At 52.5% G+C, this 13346-nt stretch overlaps 5 protein-coding genes across 5 annotated transcripts; 2 read left to right on the top strand and 3 right to left on the bottom strand.

Annotated features, from left to right (window-relative positions):
• Window positions 1–167: 167 nt before the first annotated feature.
• On the bottom strand, window positions 168–1493 carry BGZ61DRAFT_530276 (uncharacterized protein; the record flags this gene model as incomplete). Its single annotated transcript, XM_046253540.1, has 2 exons — window positions 168–470; window positions 531–1493. The coding sequence occupies 2 exons, from the start codon at window positions 1491–1493 to the stop codon at window positions 168–170; spliced, it is 1266 nt and encodes a 421-aa protein (XP_046106603.1).
• Window positions 1494–2670: 1177 nt separating this feature from the next.
• Window positions 2671–5377, top strand: BGZ61DRAFT_571893 (heterokaryon incompatibility protein-domain-containing protein; the record flags this gene model as incomplete). Its single annotated transcript, XM_046256081.1, has 3 exons — window positions 2671–2692; window positions 3020–3598; window positions 3647–5377. The coding sequence occupies 3 exons, from the start codon at window positions 2671–2673 to the stop codon at window positions 5332–5334; spliced, it is 2289 nt and encodes a 762-aa protein (XP_046106602.1). The 3' UTR covers window positions 5335–5377.
• Window positions 5378–5976: 599 nt separating this feature from the next.
• Window positions 5977–7043, top strand: BGZ61DRAFT_447413 (class I glutamine amidotransferase-like protein). The gene has a single exon (XM_046245337.1). It carries the CDS (start codon window positions 6069–6071, stop codon window positions 6720–6722), a length of 654 nt encoding a protein of 217 aa, XP_046106601.1. The 5' UTR covers window positions 5977–6068; the 3' UTR covers window positions 6723–7043.
• A 4-nt stretch (window positions 7044–7047) lies between these two features.
• On the bottom strand, window positions 7048–9896 carry BGZ61DRAFT_530274 (glycoside hydrolase superfamily; the record flags this gene model as incomplete). Its single annotated transcript, XM_046253539.1, has 4 exons — window positions 7048–7559; window positions 7612–9124; window positions 9185–9236; window positions 9289–9896. The coding sequence occupies 4 exons, from the start codon at window positions 9894–9896 to the stop codon at window positions 7048–7050; spliced, it is 2685 nt and encodes an 894-aa protein (XP_046106600.1).
• Window positions 9897–11704: 1808 nt separating this feature from the next.
• On the bottom strand, window positions 11705–13254 carry BGZ61DRAFT_447409 (general substrate transporter). The gene has a single exon (XM_046245336.1). The coding sequence runs from the start codon at window positions 13213–13215 to the stop codon at window positions 11737–11739; it is 1479 nt and encodes a 492-aa protein (XP_046106599.1). The 5' UTR covers window positions 13216–13254; the 3' UTR covers window positions 11705–11736.
• Between the last annotated feature and the right edge of the window lie 92 nt (window positions 13255–13346).

Raw genomic sequence — 13346 nt, 5'->3', positions numbered from 1 at the left:
TATTCATTGTATAAGAGCATTCGACTTTAGCCTTGTTGGCAGGCATAAAGCAAAAGTGGCAGTATTTTTAGGTCATCCAAATAGGGCTAAACTGTTAAGTGATGAATGAGTAGCGATTTCTGCAAGAAGAACGATAATCCCGCAACACCAAATACAAACGAATTCTCTTAGGCTGGCATCTCAAACTTCCTCACATCTCGCGCAAAGTAATCTTTCTGCCTCCAGTTAGTCACGATGATGTAAATCCAAGTGATAAGCTCCATCACGATGCTCCACAACCATGAGGATGAACCAGCGCCGTTCCAGCGAAACATGCTCTCGTAGTACAGCTTCTTAATGTCCGGCCTCCTCAGGGACTCGTAGGCGGCAAAGACTTGAGGGATACCTTTCGACGCTCCCTTGCTGAGCACGTGGGCGAATAAGACGCCGTCCTCAATCGCAACGCCGGTGCTTTCGCCTTGGGGTGGCATCTAGTATCGGATGTCAGCTGAGAGATGGAATCTGGAAGGGATATGAAACAGATTACGCACAGCATGAGCGGCATCACCTAGAAGCAGGACTCTCCCCTTGCTCCATACTCCCCCGTCAGGAAGCATGTATACGGGGTAGAAAAACCACTCGCAGGCCGCAAGCACGGGCTGCAGGCCCTTGAGCTTCCCTCCTTCGAAACGCGTCATGATGTCGTGTTTCAGGGCAGCTTTGTCTTCTCCCACCGCCTTCCATCCCTCCCTTGCGTCCTTGTTCTCCGCCATCGGCATGACAGCTGCCAAGTATGCCTTGCTCCTCGACGGCTCGAAGAACGTCATTATAATCGATCCATGCCGGGCCGACATCATGGTCGAGTCCAGGAGAACTGGCTCCCCGTTCGGCATTGTCACAGGCAAGTTTCCAGGTTCAGCAGGCTCGACAAATCCATAAGCGACGGCTCGACCGGAATACTCCTTCTTCCGTTCGGGATCTACAACCACGTTGCGGACAAGTGAGTGTATCCCATCGCATCCGAGTACAACATCGCACTCAATTGTCTCCTGCAACCCATCTTCTTCGAATCGTACGTCGACGCGGACGGTCCCCTTTTCATTCCCATTATCCTCCGATTGTTGAATAGCTGTTACCTTCGCGCCATAGCGTACAGTAACACGCTCTTTAGGCAATTCCCTAACGGCATCAAGCATGCATTGCACAAGATCATGCCTCAAGACCCTCGACACATCCGCCTCGGCGAGTATCCGACCCAGCGATCGGCCTGTTCGATGCACCACGACATCAATGCCCCGGACTGGGATGCCCTTTGGCCGCAACCGTGATCCGACACCGAGAGCGTCGAGATACCGTAGCGCCAGAGGCGTTAGGTTGATTGTACCGCCGATGGTCTCGATCTTCGGGCGCAGTTCGAGGACGGTGATGCGCAGGGAGCTTGAGAATGTTGTCTGGGAGAGAGCGAGGGCAGCAGCTAAGCCGGCGGGACCGGCGCCGATAATGAGGATGTGCATTTTGAAAGGGCTTGGCAGTTAATAACGCCTATGAGAATTGCAGAAAGGCGCAGGTATTTGAGGAACGCTTTGAAGCTATGCCAGAAAAGCCACCGTGGTTTCAGTCACGCTGGATTGCCAGGATTAATGAAAATGCGCATTTCGCACCAGTACACCAGCCAATCGTACGACTCGGCGGGGTCGGGTGAGCTTCGCCGGCATAGACTTGCCGAAGCCACTGTGGTCGGGTGAATCTTCTTGATAGTGTGTGACGTGGACACTTGTAAGACGGAGGGACTGGTCAGACGGAGGGATCCAGTCCGGCTGGGTAACTAAGAAAGCAGAGGTCTGGGACACTGTAGAAAGTAGAAATCCCTCGCTGGTCAAAATATTCAACAACGCGGTCAAATAATAAGTCAAAATAACTTTATCAAGGTCGTAATCATCATTAATTCAATCGGCCTTTGAAATCATTTGATCGTACATTTCGCTTCGTGAAAGGCACCCAACTCAGGCCGCCAGGTCCCTATTACGGAGTCACAAGATCTGTCAGCACCCCAGAGTGCCGACGCGACCGTCACACAAAAGTCGTATTAGCGTCGCGTACCATAGTGGCTGTCGCATGATTTTCTGTGAAGCAGCGTGGAGTTCGGGCCACTGTGGGGGAAGTGAGCAACAGAGAGGACTAAAAGACCCAACATCCCAGCCAAAGGTTGATGAAGGCTGCCGTGGTGATGTGTCTTCAATAGCTAAGAAGGTCGGGTTTGAAGACAAAAAAAATGAACAAAAGAGATGGGATAATAGAGATGTTAATACGGGCCCCATTTGATCAAACAGTTCACAAAGGAATGCCGTATCAATGGGCCCAAATACTAGCAATAAAGCATTCTGTAGATAGTGGCTAAAGAAGATGACGGACAGATCAATCTGCTGTTTCAAATTTCTCCCTAGAAGACCCCAAATTGGCTCATCAAATTGATCCAAGAGCCCTAGCTAAGGTGAGATATCCCAAAGGAGACACCCGGCGGTGGGCTCCTTCTCAAAAATGCAGCAAGTTTCAATTTCCCTGCTTTCCCCAAAAGACCTTGAATCCCTGACACTATATTTAACCTAGGCAGTACATTCTATTTGAGTCTCTCACCTTCTATAAGTACAGGAAAGTTACATTAATTGCGGGTTGTGTATCGACGTACTCGATATGGAGTCTCGAAATGCAATTGGTGCGTCTCAGAATCTTATTCACCTTGAAGCAGGGAGCATCACACACACCACCGAGTCGGTTTCATGCTAAACGCAACTTGGAGATGTTAATTATGTGGGAAGCTTGGTGTTCTTTACTTCAAGAACGCATGGTAAGGCGGTTTCTGTCGTTGGAGGACATGCGTACATCGCGCTGGTGAAGATGACCTCGATTGCGCTCCCACCAAGAGCAAAACATCTTCAAGGAGTGAGACAACAGTTCAGGCTCTGAGATGCCATATTAGACTTAAATTAACGGTCATTTAAAATATATTCCGTTACGTAACACTTTATAATTACTTCGGCAGTTTCCCAGCCTCAGAAGATCAAATCCTGCATGACGTGCGGCCCCCAACTTGCGAGGCAGTGCATGCACCCATCAACTGATTCTGCCGAGCTTGACCGCCAGGAAGTAATACCAACTCCAGGCAGCTGCTCTCTTGGCAACATAATCAACCAAGATTATCGACGGTGCAAATCACTCAATGTCTCAAAGACAACTATGGCTCAAGAACCGCTGGGTCCCTGCAGTTTGTGCTGTGGTCTTATTGCCCATATCACAAATACCATTGACAGATCAGCAGAAGAGTCAGTCGAAACGACCACCAGGCAGCCGCAATGGCACGAAACCCCTCAACAAATCCTAGAATCCAGAACTTCCTGTCTCTTGTGTGAGAGCATTTGGCAGGCCACTCTACTACCTCTGCTAGAAAATACCGAGCGTGAATTGGACAACATTGCCAAAGTGTTACTCAGATTCGGTAGCTACAACAAGGTCAACAGCGTCTACTGGGCGAATATACACACAACCCTGGAAGTCAAAGAGTACAAAGAAATCATTACTCATGTTGACTGTATTGGCATCTCCATTCAACCAGGGGGTAATGGTACCTTGAGCGTATCTAGAACAAGAACTAGCACTGACTTATCATGAGGATCTCTGAGTCAACACCCAGACTGGTCGAAATGCAGGGAAGCATCACAGAGCGTTGATCAGATGGTTGAAGAGCGACTCAAACTCATGAAAGCCTGGCTTCGGGAATGTCAAGATCATCATTCTACCTGTCATACGCTGATAACACTGGAACATCTCCCTCGCCGACTATTACACGTGGGAAAGAAAAATTCGCTTCGGCTTGTGCTGTCCGTGAACCAACCTATCTCAACTATGCGATATGCGGCTTTAAGTCACTGCTGGGGGGGCACCTCGCCCGTATATACTTCTCGATCTACGTTGGCCGCCTTCGAAGCATCTATTCCGGAGGACACTCTTCCGAAAACCTTCTTAGATGCAATCAAGATAGCACGCTACTTGGACATTCCATATCTTTGGATAGACTCCTTATGCATCGTGCAAGACGACATGGAAGACTGGCAGCAAGAGGCAGCGAAAATGCAGCATGTGTATTCCGGGAGCTCTCTCACCATTGCTGCCGCTGATGCCGAGAATAGCACTGGAGGATGCCTGCCAACTACAGTGGATCTCTCCAGTGCCCCCATTGACCCTCTCACATGGCCACATGGCGAAGTCTCTACTCCGCACCCTACTACTCAGCCTACAACGCCTCGCCGATCTCCAAATAGACCACATGTGATCTCGTTTGATATCCCTGAGCTCAGATCACATATGATGGTACAGGTTCAGGCAGGAACCCCCTGGTCTATCCAACGCGCCAAACATTTGAGTTCCCGCGGATGGGTGTTCCAGGAACAGCTTCTATCCAACAGAATCGTCCATTGCATGCAGGCAGAGATTCATTGGCAGTGCCGCCAGGTATATAAGACTCAAGCTGGACAGTCAATTGATGACGAAAAGCTCCGTGAGGACCGAGACAACTTCCATCATTTGCCGTCAAAGCGACGGGAGCGTATGTGGTGTGATTGGATGGAAGAGTATTCTACTAGAGACTTCAGCTTTGCCAATGATCGACTACCAGCCTTGACTGGCATTGTAGATCATTACGCAAAAATCACGGGACATTCACACCTATTGGGGCTATGGAGAGAAACCTTTGCTCGAGACCTGCTGTGGCTTCGAAGCGGAGATATCAAAGGGTCATCGTGCCCACGCAGCCCTTCATGGACTTGGCTATCTTGCAACGCCCCGATCATGATCGATCAATTCACCATAAGTATGGTTAACGCAGAACCAAAGGAGGACCACGTTGTCTTGCTTGAGGACGAAGTGATCTGGACAGGTCTGCCAATGACATCAACCATTCAATCTTCGCGCCTAGTCATTAGAGGCCCTGTACAGACACTACGTTTCAGGATTGATCCCAGAAGTAAAGGACGCTTCGATCCTCCCTATTTCCAATTTGAAGGAGAAGATTTGGACACATCTGATCCCCTTCCATGGACATGCATCGGGCAATTCGATGGCGAGGACCCCTCGCCGGGCGAATACGCAGATTACACTTGTTTGCTAGTACGAACTCGTAAGCATGGAGATCAAGGGAGATTCAAAGAGGTATTTCTCATTCTGGGGCCTGCGACGGAAACTGGGTGCCTTGAGGATGAGAGTCGACCGTTGGCTTTCCGTCGGATTGGATTAGGTTGCAAGAGAGGCGCTACTCAGAGGACATTTACATCCACTACGGAAATGACGATCAGGCTGTATTAGTGATAATATTGTCGTCAATTTTCCAGACAATCCATCAATTCATCTATTCACCATCTGTAAAAACTTGACGAAATTTATGATTCGTGAATCGATAAGTGATCGAATCTTAGTAGATAGAATAGCCTCCAAAATCCAACCAAGAACATATCGGGAGACAATGCTCCACAACTCCGTTCCGAAACTCCGTGAAATTTCATTTGGCCATGTACTTCTCACGACCAACATGGCTGACAAGAGTCCGAAACTCCGCTCCGAAAACCCGCCGCATTGGACTTGAACCCTTTACAACCGAAGTACCACGTCCTAGCTAACACTCGCGAGGGTATTATGATTGGCAGCATCCACCATTCTAGTTGGCATACGTAGTATTTTCGGCGTTAATGGTGTGACCATCGCCGAAGCGCCGACATTGACGACTTCATGACGTATATGCATGCTGACCAAAGCCCAAGGAGATGGGGATTGTGCGGGCAACAGCTGTCAATTGATGACTTGGGCAAGATGATCCAATCCCTGGCCACACCAAGCTGACATTTCTTGCAAGTTCAGAGGGTAGTAATCTTGCACATAAATAGAGCTTCAGCCTACAGTTTCAGCATCAACTCACTACAACACACAATCAACCAGCTTAAAGCAATAGCATCCAAATCTCGCTACCTTTTACACGACTCAAACTTCACCAGCCTAAACTTATAAACACGATCTGCAACCATCAAACTGACAGTTTTACAACAATGGCTCCCCCTCGCCGCGCTCTCATCTCCATCACCTCAGCTCATGCCAGTCTCTTCGACGGCAAGGAGACTACGGGTCTCTTTATCATCGAGGCCCTCCATCCTTATAATGTCCTGACGGCCGCCGGCTTCGAAGTTGACTTCGCCTCTGAGACCGGCACCTACACGCCTGACTGGCTGTCTCAGCAGCCCGACTTCCTCAAGGGCGATGATCTTGCCACCTGGAACGACCTGAACAGTGACTTCCGTAAGAAGCTGGACAACATGCCCAAGGCTGCCGACGTTGATGGCTCCAGGTATGGCGTCTTCTTCGCCTCGGCTGGCCACGCTTCCCTGAGGGACTATCCCACCGCATCTAACCTCCAAAACATCGCCGCCCAGGTCTGGGCCAATGGTGGCGTTGTCTCCTCTGTGTGTCACGGTCCGGCCATCTTCGCCAACCTGATCGACCCGGCCACCAACGAGCCCCTGATCAAGGGCAAGACCATTACCGGCTTTACAACTGAGGCGGAGAACACTATGGGCATTATGGGGGAGTTGCGGAGCTGGAAGACTGAGATGGTAGAGGAGACAGCCGAGAGGTTGGGTGCCACCTGTAAGTTCAAACACTGCGAGAACCAGGAGTCGCCCGGACCAAAACTAACCTCATCCTAGACAAGCGTGCACCTGGTATCTGGGATGACTTTCATATCGTCGACGGGCGCCTCGTCACTGGTCAGAACCCTGCCAGCTCTCTGTCGACTGCCAAAGCAGTAGTTGAGGTTTTCGATAAGCTGTGATGGAAAATGGATTAATTTCTTAGGTATTCGGGGCTTTGTCTGAATGTTATTCAATTACACCCACTTGATAGTATGTACGCGTTCAAATACAACGGCGTCAGACAGCAAAACGGGTGAAAGCGAAGTTGAAAAATCACAATAGTATTATGTGACTAATATGGACTATTATGTGTTATTATGTGCCAGTTTTGTCCCGAGAATTAATAAAACTTCTGGAGGTCGACAGCCCAGTCGATGGTTCCACCAAAGTTGAGGCTCTTGACCCATGCTATGCGCCTTGTCTTCGTGGTTGTGCCCATGTAGGCAACCCAATCCGTCTGGCCCAGACCCTTGGTTCCGAAAGTCATGATATCCGAGTCCGAAGCCGCGTCGTACCAAGTGGTAGCCGATGTTCCTGCGACGCCGGCGGTGGCGTTGGCCTTGATCTTGCCGATTTCGGCGTTGGCGAGGTATCCAGCGCTGCCGGTGCACTTGCCAGGCTCTGCGTTGGACACGCTGAAGCTGCCTGTGAACTGGCATTTCGGTCCGGTGCACTTGGGGTCCTTCATCTTGAAGCTGCGGCCGTAGCTGGAGACACCGACAATGACCTTGGCTGCGGGGACTCCTGCCTTTGTGATCATGGCAAGGGCATCCATCGTCTCGGTCTTGTTGACGTGGGATCGAAGACAGTTGCCGGTTGGGCAGCCGGGGCTGGCGTACTGGTTGCCGTAATCTGCAGTCAAAGTTAGCATGGTAGAGGTTAGAGAAAGCAGTCGTAAACATACCCCATTGACCGTGGAGATCGTAGGTCATGAAGATGACATAGTCGAGGAGAGGCGCCATCTTGGCCACAGGGAATGGCTTCAAGTACCAGTAAGCCGCAGGGAGGGCAGACGACATGGTCTTGCCGCTAGTTCCAAGCTTCTTCCTCATCAGAGTCAAGAATGCGAGGTAGTTGTCGGTGTCGGCGGTGGAATCCGAAGATCCGGCGGAGGCGGCAGAACCGGGGTATTCCCAGTCAAAGTCGACTCCGTCCAGCTTGTACTGGTTGAGGAACGCAAGCACGCTGCTGGCAAACTTTTCTCGGTTGGCAGCCTTCATGGCATAACGGTATCGTTCGAACGTGGCGGCATCGGTTGAGTCGGCCCATCCTCCGAGGGAGATGATCTTCTTCCACGGCCCCTTCATGGCGACGAACTTGTTGAACTGATCAGTCACGCCCGACTGCAGGGTTACGGCATAGGAGGTGGTGAGTCCAGCGAAGGCAAAGTGCATATGCGTGAACTCGGTCTTTGCAGCGAGCTTCGACGCGTCCATGTTGAGACACGGGCGGCCGACGTTGTAGCCCTGGAAGTATCCGACGCTGATGAACTTGGCCGGCTTGGCAGTGTTGCCAGTGATCTTGGTGCCGCAGTTGGAAACGCAGCCAGCGGTGCCAGCCTTGTAGGTTCCAGGTCCAGCACCTTGGGCAGTCGTGTTGGTGCAGAACTCGCCGGTAATTCCGCAGAATCCAAAGCCAGAGCAACAGGCCTTGAGGGGGCAAGGGTTGAGGTTGACGAGATCCCAGCCAAGCTTGGCAGTCGAAGGCCTCACAGTTCCCGGCACCAACGGTCCACACACGGCTCCGGTAACGGGCAATGGCATCGGGTTCTTTCCAGAGCTCAGGCAAATACGCTGTCCCAGGGACAGACGGTCACAGCCAGCCCAGCCCCAGGTGTTCCTGTTGAACGATCGGATGGCAGTCTCGGTGAGAGTGTAAGCCTGGCCCAAGGTGTAGCATGAATCGCCAGACTTGATGGAGTAGGTGAAGCAGGTGCCGTCGGCCAGGGGCTTGGGCTTCTTGTCGGGGAGCGTTCCGGCGCTGCAGCAAACAACCTGGTTGACAGCGAGCTTGGAGCAGAAGTTGGTACCCGGGTTGTACTTGGTGAAGTTGGCCGCAGTGACGCCGCATCGCTTTGCCAGAGAAGCGCAGCTATCGCCGGACACGACCTTGGTAGTCTTGCAATCAGCTCGAGCAAAGAGCTGCGCGTGATGGTCATTGATCCTGGATCGAAGCTCGACGCTGCGCTTGGCGACTTTAGGGGCAACGAGGATTCCGAGGTCCACGTCGGTTGTTGATCCTTCAACAGAGACGCAGTTGCCGCTCGCCCAGGCCTTGACGGCTTTTTGGGCGTCGCCGAGGCTTTTGACGGCACCAACGGCAAAGAGGCCGACGGTCTGGGTGGTCTTGTCGTTGGGGTCGCAGGTTTGGATAATTTGGCTACCCTTGGTCAAGCGATCAACTGAGATAATTGTTAGCTTTTTGTTCTTTCAGTTTTTCAACGAACCGAGAGGGACGCGAGGCGATGGTCTTCAAACATTGTTCCGGGGCCTGTCGAGGATGTGGGAAGATGGAAGATAGGAATACGAACTACATTAGGACATGTCAGTAAAGCTTCCTCATAGTTAACAGGACTACTCACCTTGATTGAGTAATGAGGTCCGCAGCGCTGGTCTTCTGAACCTCTGAGCCAACGTAAATACCAACAACAGCATTGCCAGACTTGGCAAACATGACTGTAGGTCCGCATGTGGCGTCCTCAACCAAGTATTCAGCAAGCAACTTGGCGCCAGCAGCGACATCGTTTCCTCCGCTGACGACTCCCGCAGGACCGAACGAAGTGGCGGCCTTGACGGTGGACTTTTCAGCGCCGCAGTTGTTGGCAATGGAAACGGTGGTTCCCTCGGCGGCTCTAGCTTCGACGTGGTTGGCCTCCTGTCTGCGAGTCGTGGTGGTCGACTTGGTGCAGGTCTGCATAGTGGCGAACTCGCTCGGGGTGTTCTGGACGTTCAGGGCAAAGAGAAGCGGCTGCGAGCATCCAGTGAGCTCGCCCCAGCTGTGGATTTGCGTCCAGCCGGTGGGATCAGAGCCGACATCCTGGCACGCTTGGGGGCAGCCATCGTCCAAGGGACTGGCGAGGTTGACGCTCTCGATCGGGGGGGAGGCCTCGGTGGCAGCAGAGGCCGAGAAGGCAAAGAGTGCTACAGACAGCAACCAAAAGAGTGGCTGACAACCGCTTCTGGGACCCATCTTGGATGAGAATCAGAGGAGTTGCTGGAGGAGGGTTGCAGTGTGAAAGAGCGTGGAGACGTGGGCTGGCGGGAAGACGATACTAGCAGGCGGCTATGATATAAATGGCGTTCAGCCAGCACGGCAGCCGACTCATCCCTGACTCAGGCTGTCCCTTCCCATAAGGCTGGCATGTGGCCGCCATGGTGGATTGGTGATCGGAACGAAGCGCCCGACGGTGTGGTCCACTTGTGGCTCAACGATGTTGGCTCTAGTCCCAAAGGACATGCAGGTCCAAGAAGAAGTGCACAACCTTATTGATGCAATTTCCTTTGGCGTCCAATGAAGGAGTCAGTGGCGGCCTAAAGTCTCACCTGCCGTCTCGAACCCGACGAACCGAATGGGCAGGTCGACTACGCGAATGGAACCTGACTGTTCGGACGAGAGACTCTCCAGAGCTGCAAGGGCCTTGTGGAGGGAGAAGGATCGCCATCCCTGTCGCCCAGGCCCGGCGATTTCCTCAATTGTCCAAGCCAACTGCTTAAAAAGCAGCGCCAAGCGCAGTGTAGCCTACGCAAATTGCCTCGGCGTCGCGGGCCAAAATCCCATCAGCTCACTAGCAAACCAGGGGCGAGATCACCAGCCCTAGTGACACTCCGAACGGCCACGCTAGATGCAAAGCAGACGAGGCGGAGACAGGGGCATCCCTTGCTAGACGAGCCACCAGGCAGGGGGAGGCGCAGTCTTTGCATGGCAGAGATCAGAAAGGCCGTTCAATGCCCAGTAAGATGACACGCTCGCTCACCTGACGAGCCAACAGATCTGGAAGTCGCCGGTGGCCTGGGAAAATTGCGATACGAGATGAGACGGATGCAAAGCGAAGGGCCGAAAGTCTTCGATGCGTGGAAGCACAAGCACGAGGCGGTAAGTGGTACAAAGGTGTGCAGCATCTCACACATGAGAGGAGTATCAGTTGATCGATCTTGTCCCACGTTTTCCAGAGTGCCTGTTTCGGATGTGGCCGAGAGCACCGAGTCATGTGCGATTTGCATGAATTTAAATTGATTTCAGTCCACGCTGGCAGTAAGCACCATCGTCAAACTGGATGGCGGCTGACGGAGAAAAATCATGGCAATTCTGCACATCCCATTCCATCTGCTACCGAGGTATTTTAGCCACACCATTTCATTCTCACCGAATGTTACGTAAGGTGAGCCATCTACTAACGATGCTAAACCTTTCCGGATAATCCAAGGGCGATCCCAGTGTCTCGGCTTTGACGACTGAACCAACAGTGATGGAACCAACAGGTCAATTTAATCACCATGATGCGGTGATTGATCTCTCGGCTATCAGCTCCACCCATATTCAAAAGATCCATGAGAATATTGTGGATAGCTCAGACATGGCTAGTCCGATGAGCGTTAACCGAGTGCAAATTGAACTTGTCTGTTGGCTCCTGTGTAGGGTAAGACATTTACGACCAGCTTCACTGCCCAAAGGCTCTGTCTCGATTTTTCAGGCACCTTTGAGTTGCAGGTCAGCTCATCATCCAATTCCAAGTCACGTCGAAGTGAATTAAAGTGTTTAAGACCCTTGGATTAGAGAGTGATCATCATAGTTTGTACCCGAGCATAAACTTTGCATGGGGTCATCGGGAACAAGCTGATCGCACCGTGGAAATAATCCTACCAATATCCGAAGGTGTGTATGTCACTGTAGATCGGGATCTACGGAGATTCACGCGACCCGCTTAATGGGAAAGTGGGCGGATTTGAATTTGAACGAGGAATTGATTGATTTCATAACATTTGACATTCTGACTACTTTGAATTAACTGATCCGACCAGACAACACGCCATTAGGCAGAAGGGCCACTTGCAACTCGCTCAACCATGACAGCTTCAGCCTTCTTCTCCTTCTCATACGAATAATCGACATCCGCGTCCAGCCTATCAACAACCGTGCTCTTGAACTTGCGAGCAGGAACGCGCTCCTCGAACAGAATATCAAGCTCAGCGTAGGTGCGACCCTTGGGCTCAGGGAGGCGGAAATAGGTCCAGATGGCGCAGCACAAGCAGGTTCCGGCCCAGAAGAATCCGGACTTGGCGCCCCAGTTCCAGGCAGACGGGTTGAGCATTCGAGGGGTGATGATGTTCGTGATGATTCCGACAATGTTGTACGTGTTTCGGGCAAGGACAACCGACTTGGTTCGGAGACGGGTCGATGTCAACTCGGCAACCAGAGAATAGCAGACGGGTCCGACAGTCGAGTCGTAGGTGAAGGTATAGACCAAGAGCAGAGAGCCGATTGCCCACTGCGCAGCAACGTTTTCACGACCGGCAAAGGCGGTGCATCCAATAGCCAGGAGGAAGACGCACATGGCGAGCTGGCCATAGAGATACAGGGTTCGGCGACCGAACCAGCCCATGAGGAACCACGAGAACACGGTGCCGACAGCGCCGATGGCGTACTGGCCAAGAGACATGCTGAAAGAGTTCTCCACGGCCATGCCGGCCTGCTGGTAGAAGTAGGTCGAGTATCCCATAAAGGTGGCACCGCAGAGTGTCTGGATCATCCAGGTCACACAGACAACCTCAGTTCGGCGAAGACTGACACCCTTGAACAGATCGGCGTAGGATGTACCGGCCTGGGCTTCCTTTTCCATCTCGTTGGTGTGGATCATCATGGAAACCGTCTCGTCGGGGTTGAAGGGTTCCGCGCTGTTTCGGGCAGTCAGTCGCTTGAGAGATTCCTTGGCCTCGTCGATGCGGCCCTTGCGAACAAGCCACCAGGGAGACTCGGGAGCGAGCCAGATTCCGATCATCAGGGGAACAGGCCACATCCACTGCAGGGCAAAGGGAATCTTGTATCCCCACTTGTCGTCGCGGGTAACCATGGCTCGGAGCACGGCCGAGGCAATGAATTGGCCAAGGACCCAGCAGAGGTTGACGTAGGTGGTGAGGTAGGCTCGGAGATGGGTAGGGCAGACCTCGGAAGCATAGGTGGTGGTCAGAGTCTGGAAGACACCCCACGGGATGCCGATGAGGATCTCGCCGATCAGGAGCTGAACCAGCGACTCGGAGAAGAAGATGATGAAGATGAAGCAGATGCAGCCGCCAAGTGCGCCAATGAGCGTCTTGCGATAGCCGAACCGATCTGCGATGATGCCGTTGACGAAGAGACCCAGGATCTGGCCGCACAGAGTTCCGTTGGAGAGACCAGACTGCCAGGCGGCAGTGAGCTGGTAGCTGCCGTCGGGCTGCAGCTCGCCAAACTTCTTCTGGAACGGCGGGTAGGCGAAGAGGTTGTTGAGGAGGACAACGTCGAAGCCCTCCATGATGATACACAGGGAGAGGAAGATGGACCACAAACAGGCTTTCTTGTACAGCTTGAGGGACTGGAACAGCCCCATGTTGTGCTCCTTCTCGGTGGCCGCGGCGGCCTCGCGAGCAATGGAAGCGTCCATGT

This window comes from Ilyonectria robusta, assembly GCF_021365365.1.
Source record: "Ilyonectria robusta strain PMI_751 chromosome Unknown BGZ61scaffold_6, whole genome shotgun sequence".
In the NCBI taxonomy this organism is placed as follows: Eukaryota; Fungi; Ascomycota; class Sordariomycetes; order Hypocreales; family Nectriaceae; genus Ilyonectria; species Ilyonectria robusta.
The sequence above is the reverse complement of the archived record's forward strand: the minus strand, read 5'-3'. Positions and strand labels throughout refer to the sequence as shown.

Bases quoted from the DNA above. Each gene is read 5' to 3' on its own strand.
- BGZ61DRAFT_447413 (XM_046245337.1), top strand. From the start codon at position 6,069: ATGGCTCCCCCTCGCCGCGCTCTCATCTCCATCACCTCAGCTCATGCC.
- BGZ61DRAFT_447409 (XM_046245336.1), bottom strand. From the start codon at position 13,215: ATGGAGGGCTTCGACGTTGTCCTCCTCAACAACCTCTTCGCCTACCCG.